We start from the raw sequence: 15324 nt of genomic DNA on the forward strand, positions 1-15324 counted from the left end.
CCTGCGGGACAGGTACAGGATGACAACAACTGCCTGAGTTACACCTGGAACACACATTCACATCTTTACATTAGCCGTGGATGTGTCATGGCCCAGTCACCCTGTCATAACCTAAACCTTAAGAAAATGTCAACTCTTTCTCTCACACCTCATCCAAGGCTAATGTATGGATAGTGTATACCGGTCGCCAGTTGTACAGTGTTTCATCCGACACATTGGTGCGGCTGGCTTCCTGGTTAAGCGAGCAGTGTGTCAAGAAGCAGTGCGTCTTGGCAGGGTCATGTTTCCTAAGGAGGCATGGCTCTCGACCTTCGCCTCTCCCGAGTGCGTACGGGAGTTGCAGCGATGAGACAAGACTGTAACTACCAATGGGAAAGGACCATTGATGAATTAGGTCTGTTATTTCAGACAAAAATCAATATGCCCAAAGGGGAACAGGACAGGAGCTGTGAGGATGACGTTATGCATTTGAACTTGAAGTGTGTGAGGTTGTCAGGACAAAGAAAACTGCCCAGAACAGAACAGGGTTCACTGGTGATTGTCTGAGACTCTCAAATACGCTCACTCACTCTACAGAGGCTCTCGCTCGCTCACTCACTCTACAGAGGCTCTCGCTCGCTCACTCACTCTACAGAGCCTCTCGCTCGCTCACTCACTCTACAGAGACTCTCGCTCGCTCACTCACTCTACAGAGACTCTCGCTCGCTCACTCACTCTACAGAGACTCTCGCTCGCTCACTCACTCTACAGAGACTCTCGCTCGCTCACTCACTCTACAGAGACTCTCGCTCGCTCACTCACTCTACAGAGACTCTCGCTCGCTCACTCACTCTACAGAGACTCTCGCTCGCTCACTCACTCTACAGAGACTCTCGCTCGCTCACTCACTCTACAGAGACTCTCGCTCGCTCACTCACTCTACAGAGACTCTCGCTCGCTCACTCACTCTACAGAGACTCTCGCTCGCTCACTCACTCTACAGAGACTCTCGCTCGCTCACTCACTCTACAGAGACTCTCGCTCGCTCACTCACTCTACAAAGACTCTCGCTCGCTCACTCACTCTACAGAGACTCTCGCTCGCTCACTCACTCTACAGAGACTCCACGAGAGAGAGACTCCACGAGAGAGAGAGAGAGAGAGACTCCACGAGAGAGAGAGAGAGAGAGAGAGAGACTCCACGAGAGAGAGAGAGAGAGAGACTCCACGAGAGAGAGAGAGAGAGAGAGAGAGACTCCACGAGAGAGAGAGAGAGAGAGAGAGAGACTCCACGAGAGAGAGAGAGAGAGAGAGAGAGACTCCACGAGAGAGAGAGAGAGAGAGAGAGACTCCACGAGAGAGAGAGAGAGAGAGAGACTCCACGAGAGAGAGAGAGAGAGAGAGAGAGAGAGAGAGAGAGAGACGAGAGAGAGAGAGAGAGACGAGAGAGAGAGAGAGAGACGAGAGAGAGAGACGAGAGAGAGAGAGAGAGACCAGAGAGAGAGAGAGAGACCACGAGAGAGAGAGAGAGACCAGAGAGAGAGAGAGAGACCACGAGAGAGAGAGAGACTCCACGAGAGAGAGAGAGAGACTCCACGAGAGAGAGAGAGAGACTCCACGAGAGAGAGAGAGAGACTCCACGAGAGAGAGAGAGACTAGAGAGAGAGAGAGAGACTCCACGAGAGAGAGAGAGAGAGAGAGAGAGACTCTACAGAGAGAGAGAGAGAGAGAGAGAGACTCTACAGAGAGAGAGACTCTACAGAGAGAGAGACTCTACAGAGAGAGAGACTTTACAGAGAGAGAGACTCTACAGAGAGAGAGAGAGAGAGAGACTCTACAGAGAGAGAGAGAGAGAGAGACTCTACAGAGAGAGAGAGAGAGAGAGAGAGAGAGAGAGAGAGAGACTCCACGAGAGAGAGAGAGACTCCACGAGAGAGAGAGAGAGAGAGAGACTCCACGAGAGAGAGAGAGAGAGAGAGAGAGAGACTCCACGAGAGAGAGAGAGAGAGAGAGAGAGACTCCACGAGAGAGAGAGAGAGAGAGACTCCACGAGAGAGAGAGAGAGAGAGAGAGAGAGAGACGAGAGAGAGAGAGAGAGAGAGAGAGACGAGAGAGAGAGAGAGACCACGAGAGAGAGAGAGAGAGACCACGAGAGAGAGAGAGAGAGACCACGAGAGAGAGAGAGAGAGACTCCACGAGAGAGAGAGAGAGACTCCACGAGAGAGAGAGAGAGAGACTCCACGAGAGAGAGAGAGAGAGACTCCACGAGAGAGAGAGAGAGACTCCACGAGAGAGAGAGAGAGACTCTACAGAGAGAGAGACTCTACGAGAGAGAGAGAGAGAGAGAGAGAGACTCTACAGAGAGAGAGAGACAGAGAGAGAGACTCCACGAGAGAGAGAGAGAGAGAGAGAGAGACTCCACGAGAGAGAGAGAGAGAGAGAGAGAGACTCCACGAGAGAGAGAGAGAGAGAGAGAGAGACTCCACGAGAGAGAGAGAGAGAGAGAGAGAGACTCCACGAGAGAGAGAGAGAGAGAGAGAGAGACTCCACGAGAGAGAGAGAGAGACTCCACGAGAGAGAGAGAGAGAGAGAGAGACTCCACGAGAGAGAGAGAGAGAGAGAGAGAGAGACTCCACGAGAGAGAGAGAGAGAGAGACTCCACGAGAGAGAGAGAGAGAGAGAGAGAGACTCCACGAGAGAGAGAGAGAGAGAGACTCCACGAGAGAGAGAGAGAGAGAGAGAGAGAGAGAGAGAGAGAGAGAGAGAGAGAGAGAGAGAGAGAGAGAGAGACCACGAGAGAGAGAGAGAGAGACCACGAGAGAGAGAGAGAGAGACCACGAGAGAGAGAGAGAGAGACCACGAGAGAGAGAGAGAGAGACTCCACGAGAGAGAGAGAGAGAGAGAGACTCCACGAGAGAGAGAGAGAGAGAGAGAGAGACTCCACGAGAGAGAGAGAGAGACTCCACGAGAGAGAGAGAGAGACTCCACGAGAGAGAGAGAGAGACTCCACGAGAGAGAGAGAGAGACTCCACGAGAGAGAGAGAGAGACTCCACGAGAGAGAGAGAGAGACTCCACGAGAGAGAGAGAGAGACTCCACGAGAGAGAGAGAGAGACTCCACGAGAGAGAGAGAGAGACTCCACGAGAGAGAGAGAGAGACTCCACGAGAGAGAGAGAGACTCCACGAGAGAGAGAGAGAGACTAGAGAGAGAGAGAGAGACTAGAGAGAGAGAGAGAGACTAGAGAGAGAGAGAGAGACTAGAGAGAGAGAGAGAGACTAGAGAGAGAGAGAGAGACTAGAGAGAGAGCCCCCACCCCTTCTGTGGGGTTAATCAGCGGTTGGCATCCAAAGTTATGGTGTCAACCCCCGCCTCCCGCCTGTTTACCAGAGTCTTAACATAAAAATGGACCAATAGAAGTATTAAAAAAAGGGCTTCCTGCAAACGCTGATTTTTTTATTTATTTAGCCTTTATTTAACCATTCAAGTCAATTAAGACCAAACGCTTATTTACAATGACTGCCTGGCAAGAAGCAATAGGCTTCCTATGGGGACAGGGTCTGGGATTAACACAGGGGCTGGGATTAACACAGGGGCTGGGATTAAAGGAACGCCCCAAATTGTGGTCCGTAATCACACCCTTCTCGCAATTTCAGGTGGAAACTCAATAAAACATGTCTGAAATATAATGAATGTCTATAAAATTTCAGCTGTTTCAAAAACATTGCTCCACTATTAGTATTTTTACGGTATGAATGTTGAGCTCAAAAAAGACAATTGTGTTTCCACTGCCCTTCTTAGAGGGGGGGCAACTGTCAGGCGCGTGTCGTGCACTACCTCGAGAGGAAGCGTTGTTCGAGACGTGACTTTACATTACAGTAACGTCTCTGGAGAACTGATAACCTCTCCAGAATCTCCTGGAATTCTCAATGACAATAGGCACAATGGCACAAATACACAATGTAAGGCAGATGAGAAGGACTGAAGTGGCTTCATGGCCATCTATTTTGGGATGTTGATGATGCCCAAATCACAAAATAACAGAGGGAGGAAATGGGAAAAATAAGGAGTCTAAATTGCAGCGGAAAGATAAAAAGAGGCAGACTGTACAGACAGCCCTAATCTCTACGCTCCAGCCACGACCACTGTTTTTCACCGTCTAGTCAACCCTGCCTGGTTGGCTCTCTGTGTCTGTGGCAGGTTTTGGGGTACTTGGAAAATCACCGGTTTTAACCTGACTGAGCTGGTAAAAATCTTTTAAAAACGGCATATCTCAATGAGCCTAGAAATCCATCGTTCGAAAGCGACTGCTTTTCTGGAAGCTGTGCCATTCGGGTCAGCCCCCGAGCAATTAAAGTTCTAGCCAATGAGCTTCAGCCGCCTCGCCATTTGAGTGACAGCTAGCAAGATGCACACACTGCAGAGCGAGAGAAATGACGTGGTGCTCATATCTGCTCATATGTGACGTAGTTCACAATTTTTCAGGGACAACTTTTGGCTCGTGAGCGCTACTTATAGAACTACTGGCTAAAAAGTATACAAAAGTACCAGACTATCTCTTTAAGACAGGAGATAGGACTGGCTGCACACCAGAATCTCCACCTTAACACGAGCCTAAGCATAGCATACACATGCCTGTGTTATCTAATAGTATGGCTTTAGAACTGGCTTGAGAAATATATAACAAGAGAAAAAGCAAAGGACTTGGCTGAGGGAAGAGAAACGGGAGGAGGAGAAACGGGAGGAGAAGGAGAAACGGGAGGAGAAGGAGAAACGGGAGGAGGAGAAACGGGAGGAGGAGAAACGGGAGGAGAAGGAGAAACGGGAGGAGAAGGAGAAACGGGAGGAGAAGGAGAAACGGGAGGAGAATGGGAGAAACGGGAGGAGAATGGGAGAAACGGGAGGAGAATGGGAGAAACGGGAGGAGAAGAAACGGGAGGAGGAGGAGAAACGGGAGGAGAAGGAGAAATGGGAGGAGAAGGAGAAACGGGAGGAGAACGGGAGAAAAAGGAGAAACGGGAGGAGGAGAAACTGGAGAAACGGGAGAAAAAGGAGAAACGGGAGAAAAAGAAGAAGGAGAAATGGGAGGAGAAAGAGAAACGGGAGGAGGAGAAGAAACGGGAGAATGAGAAACGCGAGGAGAAGAAACGGGAGAATGAGAAACGCGAGGAGGAGAAACAGGAGGAGGAGAAACGGGAGGAGGAGAAATGGGAGGAGGAGGAGAAACGGGAGAAGGAGGAGAAACGGGAGGAGGAGGAGAAACGGGAGGAGGAGGAGAAACGGGAGAAGGAGGAGAAACGGGAGGAGAAACGGGAGGAGAAACGGGAGGAGAAACGGGAGGAGAAACGGGAGGAGAAACGGGAGGAGAAACGGGAGAAAAAGGAGAAACGGGAGGAGGAGAAACGGGAGAAATGGGAGGAGGGGAAGAGAAATGAGAGGAGAAATGCGAGGAGGGGAAGAGAAATGAGAGAAGAAATGCGAGGAGGGGAAGAGAAATTAGAGAAGAAACGGGAGGAGGGGAAGAGAAATGAGAGAAGAAACGGGAGGAAGGGAAGAGAAATGGGACAGGAAAAGGAAGAAATACACCATGTGAGGAGAGAGGAGCATACGGTAATCTAAACTGATATGCTTTGACACCAAATCACTAAGAGACAAAGCCAGGCAGCATCCAGGCAGAGTTGAAATAATGATGAACAGGATATCCCACAGCCCTTGAGCTCTCTTCAGACCATTAAAATTCTCATTCCCCGCTCCGCATCTTTCAGCCTTGGCAAATAACGCACAACTCAATGACCATCCTGGTACAAATCACAGTTGTAACGACGTCATTGTTCAGCTCATTGTGATCCGGTCCGTAGCCTACACTTACAGAAGGATGTATCGGTCTTCATGCTAGAACCATTGCATAGTATTCCCTCCCAGCACCACAGGCGTCAGAGAGAGTGCTTTACAGCAGACAAGATGTGGCTCAAGGCCGGGGGACAATATCACTGGCCTAAGTAAATTGTTTGTTTCAGAGCACGGGAAGGGCAGGAAACAGAAGGGCAGCGGGTAACAGCCGGACGACTTCCCTCCTTTGTTTACAAGGACGAAGTGTGTGTGTGCGTGTGCGTGTGTGTGTGCACGTGTGTGTGTGCACACGTCCTAAGACGAAACCGTCCGCCACGCCAACCTCCCGCTCTCTTTTTGTAATGTGATTGTGATCTCCCAGGGGTGTTGTTGTCTGAGCGGAGGCTGATGAGGTGCTTACGGCAACTCAACTGAAACAAAAACACCACCATTTCATTTCCTGTGTTTGCTAGTCTACAGATAACAAAGCAATTACTTGTAATTCCAATAACATTTTATTTTCTCCTCCGGGGGAGATGGATAATTAACACTGGCAGACGAGCAGAAAAATTACGTTAAGAAACTAATTCTTCTTTCTTATAAGTCAAATGTTTATATAGCTGATCACCCCACTTCTCCTCCTCACACTCCTCCTCACACTCCACTGGCTTCCAGTCAAAGCTCACATTCACTACAAGACCATGGTGCTTACCTACAGAGCAGCAAGAGGAACTGCCTCCACCTTACCTTGAGGCTATGCTCAAGAGGGCAGCTCCCTCTCAGACCAGCCAAAGCACGTCTCTGTTCTGGCAACACAATGGTGGAACCAGCTTCCCCCTGAAGCTAGGACAGCAGAGTCCCTGCCCCGTCTTCCCCCTGAAGCTAGGACAGCAGAGTCCCTGCCCCGTCTTCCCCCTGAAGCTAGGACAGCAGAATCCCTGCCCCGTCTTCCCCCTGAAGCTAGGACAGCAGAGTCCCTGCCCCGTCTTCCCCCTGAAGCTAGGACAGCAGAGTCCCTGCCCCGTCTTCCCCCTGAAGCTAGGACAGCAGAATCCCTGCCCCGTCTTCCCCCTGAAGCTAGGACAGCAGAATCCCTGCCCCGTCTTCCCCCTGAAGCTAGGACAGCAGAATCCCTGCCCCGTCTTCCCCCTGAAGCTAGGACAGCAGAGTCCCTGTCCCGTCTTCTGAAAACATCTGAAACCCTACACCTCTTCAAAGAGTATCTTAAATAATCCCACACCACCCCCCCACCCCAAATGTTTATTTCACCTTTATTTAACCAGGTAGGCTAGTTGAGAACAAGTCCTCATTTACAACTGCGACCTGGCCAAGATAAAGCAAAGCAGTGTGACACAAACAACAACACAGAGTTACACATGGAGTAAACAATAAACAAGCCAGTAACACAATAAACAAGTCAATGACACAGTAGAAAAAAGAAAGTCTATATATAGTGTGTGCAAAAGGCATGAGGCAATAAATAGGCCATTGGAGCGAATAATTACAATTTAGCAGATTAACACTGGAGTGATAAATGAGCAGATGATGATGTGCAAGTAGAGATACTGGTGTGCAAAAGAACAGAAAAGTAAATAAAATAAAAACAGTATGGGGATGAGGTAGGTAGATTGGGTGGGCTATTTACAGATGGACTATGTACAGCTGCAGCGATTGGGTTAGCTGCTCAGATAGTTGATGTTTAAAGTTGGTGAGGGAAATAAGTCTCCAACTTCAGCAATTTTTGCAATTCGTTCCAGTCACTGGCAGCAGAGAACTGGAAGGAAAGGCGGCCAAATGAGGTGTTGGCGGAGCTTTACCTAGCATAGACTTATAGATGACCTGGAGCCAGTGGGTCTGGCGACGAATATGTAGCGAGGTCCAGCCAACTAGAGCATACAGGTCGCAGTGGTGGGTGGTATAAGGTGATTTGGTAACAAAACGGATGGCGCTGTGATAGACTACATCCAGTTTGCTGAGTAGAGTATTGGAAGCTATTTTGTAAATGACGTCGCCAAAGTCGAGGATCGGTAGGATAGTCAGTTTTACTAGGGTAAGTTTGGCGGCGTGAGTGAAGGAGGCTTTGTTGCGAAATAGAAAGACGATTCTAGATTTGATTTTGGATTGGAAATGTTTAATATGAGTCTGGAAGGAGAGTTTACAGTCTAACCAGACACCTAGGTATTTATAGTTGTCCACATATTCTAGGTCAGAACCGTCCAGAGTAGTGATGCTAGTCGGGCGGGCGGGTGCGGGCAGCGAACGGTTGAAAAGCATGCATTTGGTTTTACTAGCGTTTAAGAGCAGTTGGAGGCCACGGCAGGAGTGTTGTATGGCATTGAAACTCGTTTGGAGTTTAGTTAGCACAGTGTCCAAGGAAGGGCCAGATGTATACAAAATGGTGTCAACTAATTATTGTAGCAGTAGCTTTGGCTAGTCTGTACAGTATTAGTGTTGTGTATCCAATTGAACGGCTCAGACACGAGGACTGTGTGTCAGGGACTCCAGACAATCACGGATTATAAAAAGGGAAAAGCCACAACGGGCATCGACGCCTCGCTCCCGGAAACAGCAGAACACCTTCTCCCGAGGAAAACAGCATGGAGCCGCCGACGCAGCCACTCACAAGGACTGTGTGCTCTAAGCGTGTTAACCCTCGCCGGCCCAGACGGCATCCCAAGCCGGGTCCTCAGAGCATGTGAAGACCAGCTGGCTGGAGTGTTAACAGAGTTAACTCTCCATATCCCAGTCTGTTGTCCCCACTTGTATCAAGATGTCCTCTACTGTTCATGTAACTTAGACAGTGAAGATAACTGAACTAAATGACTATCGCCCCGTAGCACTCACTTCTGTCATCATGAAGTGCTTTGAGAGACTAGTCAAGGATCACATCACCTCCACCTTACCTGACACCCTAGACCCACTTCAATTCACATACCGCTATCACCATTGCACTGTACCCCGCCCTCTCTCACCTGAACAAGATAAATACCTATGTAAGAATGCTGTTAAATCGACCTCGTCCTAATATACAGTACCAGTCAAAAGTTGACACACCTACTCCTTCAAGGGTTTTTCTTTGTACTATTTTCTACATTGTAGAATAATAGTGAAGACATCAACACTATGAAATAACACATATGGAATCATGTAGTAACCAAAAAAAGTGTTATACACAAACCAAAATATATTCTATATTTGAAATTCTTCAAAGTAGCCACCCTTTGCCTTGATGACAGCTGTACACACTCTTGGCATCGTGTGTCTCCAGTAGAACTGAGTGACTGTTGTGTACCTCTAATATCTGTCTCTCTCACTAAGCATCTGTGTGACTGAGTAAGTGAGTGAGAGAGGCAAGGGGCAGGGAACGTGAGGGAAGGGAAGAGGGGCGAGAGGGGGAACGTGAGGGAAGGGAAGAGGGGTGAGAGAGGGAACGTGAGGGAAGGGAAGAGGGGTGAGAGAGGGAACGTGAGGGAAGGGAAGAGGGGTGAGAGAGGGAACGTGAGGTAAGGGAAGAGGAGCGAAAGAGAGGGAATGTGAGGGAAGGGAAGAGGGGTGAGAGAGGGAACGTGAGGTAAGGGAAGAGGAGCGAAAGAGAGGGAATGTGAGGGAAGGGAACGTGAGGGAAGGGAAGAGTGAGGAGAGGGCAGAGGGAACGTGAGGGAAGGGAAGAGGGGCGAAAGAGAGGGAATGTGAGGGAAGGGAACGTGAGGGAAGGGAAGAGTGAGGAGAGGGCAGAGGGAACGTGAGGGAAGGGAAGACGGGCGAAAGAGAGGGAATGTGAGGGCAGAGGGAACGTGAGGGAAGGGAAGAGTGAGGAGAGGGCAGAGGGAACGTGAGGGAAGGGAAGAGGGGCGAGACAGGATATCAGAGGACTGAGCATCTCAGCAGGCAGGCAGGCGGAAGGTCTACTACAGATCAACATTCACTGGATTGTAATAGGGATGACAGTAAACACAACAGAACAAAGTGAGTGGTGGGCCAATGTATTGACTGCCAAGGCAATACGAAGGACAGAGAGTGATGACATGTTAGCATTCAGTGCATTGTGCTGCAATAAGCAAGTAATCAAGAAACCGATATTACTCAAGACGTGGAAGCACTATAGATTATCTTAAATGAACATAATGGTTTATTAGGAACGATTACCTTCACAATAGCGTGCCAGTGTGATTGAGCGGTCATGTTGCATGATGGGTAATAATCAATGAACTCAGTTTTAAAAGCCCGTCGATATCTCCATTCTATCCACTTACACACTACTTCTAATGGATTCAACCATGTAGAATCTTTCTCCAGTCAATGGGCACCAAGCCCATGATTGATTCACCATGATGGCCAATGAGCAAACGCACACCTTTTCTGTGTATTTAGGATATAAAAATGATACCGACCTTCGACCTATGCACCTCTCCGTCGTCGTCCTCTCCTCCGACCCCCAGTATCTTCCTGGTCTTCAGCCGGCTCACCAGATCTGACTGACTGTGTTTCTTCATTAGAGGAGGATGTGGCTTAGAGGCCATGGCACAATAACCTGGAGCGAGAGAGACCGAGAGAGAGAGAGAGACAGACACGTTTAGCAACTACGGAGTGAATACAAAAGCTCTTAGGTTGCATGGTCCTTCGATGCAGAACAATCCTGTGAAAAATCAAGGTAGAGAGGGAGAGGGTGGAGAGATGGAGATGTACACCCCGTTACTGGCCAGACCGCAGTAACCCCCGTTACTGGCCAGACCGCAGTAACCCCCGTTACTGGCCAGACCGCAGTACACCCCGTTACGGCCCAGACCGCAGTACACCCCGTTACGGCCCAGACCGCAGTAACCCCCGTTACTGGCCAGACCGCAGTAACCCCCGTTACTGGCCAGACCGCAGTAACCCCCGTTACTGGCCAGACCGCAGTAACCCCCGTTACTGGCCAGACCGCAGTAACCCCCGTTACTGGCCAGACTGTATTAATAACAGTACCATAGGGGGAGTACAGCATCTTATGCACACCGCTACTATGTAACATTAGGTAGGACTACTGTGGGTTATCCACTGCAGACGCAGGCAGTGCCGACCCGGTCCACTGCAGACGCAGGCAGTGCCGACCCGGTCCACTGCAGACGCAGGCAGTGCCGACCCGGTCCACTGCAGACGCAGGCAGTGCCGACCCGGTCCACTGCAGACACAGGCAGTCCCGACCCGGTCCACTGCAGACACAGGCAGTCCCGACCCGGTCCACTGCAGACACAGGCAGTCCCGGCCCTGTAAGTCAAAAGTCTTCCACAGATATGACTTTCCCTTTCCCTCCTGAACAACCAGTAAACATTTCCCGTTTCCATTTCCCGTTTCCATTTCCCGTTTCCATTTCCACATCCATTTTGCGGTCACGTGTTACGGTGCTCGGAGTTTGTTATAACCAACTTATTGATGTGATTATCATAGGCTAATCGGTCAGGCCCTATTGGTCAGATGCATGCGATGCGTACATGTTTATCGTAGAGAGAGAGCAAGGGTTGAGGGAAAATTGAATGTTTTTCGTAAACAAATATTAGGGATTTTGGTTACAGAACTTTTCAGGTCAGAAACAAGAAACAAAAAATGGCTGAAATGATGTCGCAGCTTCAGCACAGGCAGCACAACAATCCCTCGCTGTAGTAGGGAGGAGAGAGAGAGACATTGTTCGCCAGTCACACAGGCACTCGCTGTAGTAGGGAGGAGAGAGAGAGACATTGTTCGCCAGTCACTCGCTGTAGTAGGGAGGAGAGAGAGAGACATTGTTCGCCAGTCTCTCGCTGTAGTAGGGAGGAGAGAGAGAGACATTGTTCGCCAGTCACTCGCTGTAGTAGGGAGGAGAGAGAGAGACATTGTTCGCCAGTCACTCGCTGTAGTAGGGAGGAGAGAGAGAGACATTGTTCGCCAGTCACTCGCTGTAGTAGGGAGGAGAGAGAGAGACATTGTTCGCCAGTCACTCGCTGTAGTAGGGAGGAGAGAGAGAGACATTGTTCGCCAGTCACTCGCTGTAGTAGGGAGGAGAGAGAGAGACATTGTTCGCCAGTCACTCGCTGTAGTAGGGAGGAGAGAGAGAGACATTGTTCGCCAGTCACTCGCTGTAGTAGGGAGGAGAGAGAGAGACATTGTTCGCCAGTCACTCGCTGTAGTAGGGAGGAGAGAGAGAGACATTGTTCGCCAGTCACTCGCTGTAGTAGGGAGGAGAGAGAGAGACATTGTTCGCCAGTCACTCACTGTAGTAGGGAGGAGAGAGAGAGACATTGTTCGCCAGTCACTCGCTGTAGTAGGGAGGAGAGAGAGAGACATTGTTCGCCAGTCACTCGCTGTAGTAGGGAGGAGAGAGAGAGACATTGTTCGCCAGTCACTCGCTGTAGTAGGGAGGAGAGAGAGAGAGACATTGTTCGCCAGTCACTCGCTGTAATTGTTTTTAACAGTGTGACCATCGTGCGGAGTAATTTGGGTGTCTTAATTATATAATCAAACCGTGTGCTTGAAGTATCAGACAAGCGCTGTGCATATGTAGTTGATTTTACTCAAACACACGTAGGGTGTGTGTTTATATATGGAAAGATGTTTAAAAATGTCAACTAGGGATGTACGATATATCGGTATCAGACGATATCAGCTAAAAATACCAGCATCTGCATCGGCCCGATGTCTAGTTTAACGCCGATGTGCAAAACCGATGTCAAAGCTGACGCACCTACCTATATAACGTAGGTAGATGAGGTACATACCTATATATAACGTAGGTAGATGACGTAATGACGCCACAAAAAATAAAGCGCTACACAGAAAAGCAGAAAAATACCAAGCGCACACTTCCAACAACTAAAGTTGAAGTCGAGCCGTCATTTGAAAAGGTCAGACAATTGCAGCGAGACGACGACAACAAAAACAAAAAAAGGTGAAATCGATTAACGCCAAGATAATAGATTCATTGCCCTTGACAATCAACCGTCCTCTGTTGTGGATGATGTTGGCTTTCGACCGACTGGTCGAGGCCCGGTACACACTATTTTTCAGATGTTGCCCTACCGGAGTTACACAGTATTGTTGAAAACTCACATCCATGAGCTTCACGACTTGACATTTGGACCAGCGTTGTCAGCCCCATGAGCATGCTGAGTCTGACAGCACAGTGGGTCTACGAGGATTTAGACCTGAGGAAAGCCGTATTGCTCAAGAACGTGCTGGTGCTCATACCGCCACTGCCATTTCAAACACTCCTAGCTCCATTCGAACAACTGACCTTAGAAATAAACTGACCTGCGTCTGCCTCAGACGTAATACCCTGCGTCATGGCATTGAAACGCCTGCTCAACAAAACTGCAAACAGACCGTGGGGTTAAAACGTACACAAGTACACGGAGGCTGTGAACAAGCGATTCGGTGGCATTCTCTCTGAGCCTCTTTACTGTGTCGTACCTTGCGTCGAGCATGGTGGCAAGGACAGCTACTTCGACGCAGACAAGAGGACAGAGCGGAGACTTCACTGCTTGACGAAATCTCCCTCTCCCCGTGGGCTTGTGTCAGACCACTCCACTTAGGCCAGCCTGCACACAACGGTGTGTGTGTATATATATCCTGAAGCATAGTCCTCACACACACCTGACAGGTTAACCTGCATCACTTGACATGAATCAGCATCAACTCCTGTCCACTGAGAGTCTTGACAGTATGCTGCACAAAGCAACACACTTCTCTTTCATCCCCCAATTTCCATAGCCTGGGTAACAGTCTGTGCTAACATTCCCACTCCTTGACATGCCAAACATGTTTAGCATGTGACAGAGCGGAAGGTCAACACAAAAACAGGTCTGGAACAAATCTACACTAATTTATCAGTGTGTTAATAATGTGAGAGAGACAGGTGAGTGAGAGAGACAGGTGAGTGAGAGAAACAGGTGATAATAATGCAGTAGGTCTCACTAGGAAGCCTCAAGTGTCCCACTAGTTTCCACACTCAACAGTAATCTATATACAATAATCAGTAGTCTGCCAGACTAACGGTGGATTTATACCTCACTCAATGAATTTCACAGTCACTTTAGTTTATTAATTCGACTATTAAAAAAAAAAAAAAAAAAAAAAAAAAAGCACATAAACCTTGAAAAAACCATAGATGCACATGAATAAAATCGAGGATAACACACAATATAGTCTGGGATTTATTTCCATTGTGGTCCTCTTGAGACAAGATGTCTAGACAAGATCCTACACAGTATGGCAGTGAAATAATAAAACAAAAACATAGAAGAAGAACATCATCTATCTCATCATTGCAGTTACATCATAGGGGTTATTCATATGGGCACAGAGGACATCATACATATTTTTTACATCAATCATATTGTTTTACTTTACTTATATTTGATTTCATAGGTTCTGAGCAGTCTGGCCTTAAGTCGGATGTATCCTGCTGACTCTGGGATTCCTTGACCTGCTGTCACGCTGATATTTTCACTACCTACTGCTCTGAATGTCTAGTTGGGTCAAGTTCTAGTTGGGTCAAGTTCTAGTTGGGTCAAGTTCTAGTTGGGTCAAGTTCTAGTTGGGTCAAGCTCTAGTTGGGTCAAGCTCTAGTTGGGTCAAGCTCTAGTTGGGTCAAGCTCTAGTTGGGTCAGGTTCCGACCCTGGGGCTGTCGTCACAAGTCTACCACCCCCCCCCCCCCCCAATTTGGCCAAATGATATCAATCCAGACTAAGACAGAGAACAGCTGGCCTCGTATTCATAAAGCTCAGAATGCTGATCTAGGATCAGGTCTTCTTTAGCCGTGTTGTTCATCTCGTGCATTATGAGATCAAAAACTGATCCTAGAACAGCCCTCTTCCTCCCCAGCTGTATTACCCTCACCAGCTGTATGACGTTAAAGGGTATTTATAGGTGGTGATTAAAAAAATGCAGGAACGGAGAGAGAACAGAGCCCTGAGTTGGGTTAATGTGATATAGGTAAAAAAAAAAAGGTGAGATTCACATCGTTCTTACACAAACAGGACTAATATAACCCCTATGGATCAAACATAACTCAAATTCTATTGATCAATACCCCCCCCCAAAATAATAATAATAATAAATAAATAAAATTTAAAAAAAAATCGGCTTCCATAATCTAGATGACATCATCTGAATCAAACCATTTCCGTGGGGAAAAAGGACCCATGAGCACCAACATGTGAAAGCTTAGAGTCTATATTTTGGGGGGAAATGAAGGCAAACGATACGTTTTAACAATTTCCCAAACTAAAAACGAGGAATAAGAAAAAGGCTTTGATATATATAGTCACACAGATGGAAAAGGGGTTTTAAAAAAAAACATCTACTCAAAAAAAATTCAGGTTTAGAAATAGATCTAAAACATAATGTTGAATTAAAATCAACATATATATTTATTTTTGCTGAATTTATTTGCCTTTTATAAAAGTTTAAGAAATATTGACTAGTGTCTGGTCATTCTATTATCAAAAAAACACCACAATATATCTTTATGATACGCTGTAGTATCTCACGGGCGGAGGATTATG

The 15324-nt window shown here is 48.0% G+C and overlaps 1 protein-coding gene across 4 annotated transcripts in view; it reads right to left on the reverse strand.

The window, feature by feature from the left end:
• The window catches only part of LOC120066520 (tumor protein p53-inducible protein 11-like), a 131917-nt gene that overhangs the window by 11330 nt on the left and 105263 nt on the right, over nt 1–15324 (reverse strand). For all 4 annotated transcript variants that reach the window (XM_039017946.1, XM_039017948.1, XM_039017945.1 and 1 more), the window contains one exon: nt 10197–10336. In XM_039017946.1, the coding sequence (XP_038873874.1) occupies nt 10197–10325 (129 nt within the window). In that variant the 5' untranslated portion in view covers nt 10326–10336. The remainder of the gene's footprint in view (nt 1–10196; nt 10337–15324) is intronic.

Source organism: Salvelinus namaycush, chromosome 21 (assembly GCF_016432855.1).
Source record: "Salvelinus namaycush isolate Seneca chromosome 21, SaNama_1.0, whole genome shotgun sequence".
NCBI classification, from domain to species: Eukaryota; Metazoa; Chordata; class Actinopteri; order Salmoniformes; family Salmonidae; genus Salvelinus; species Salvelinus namaycush.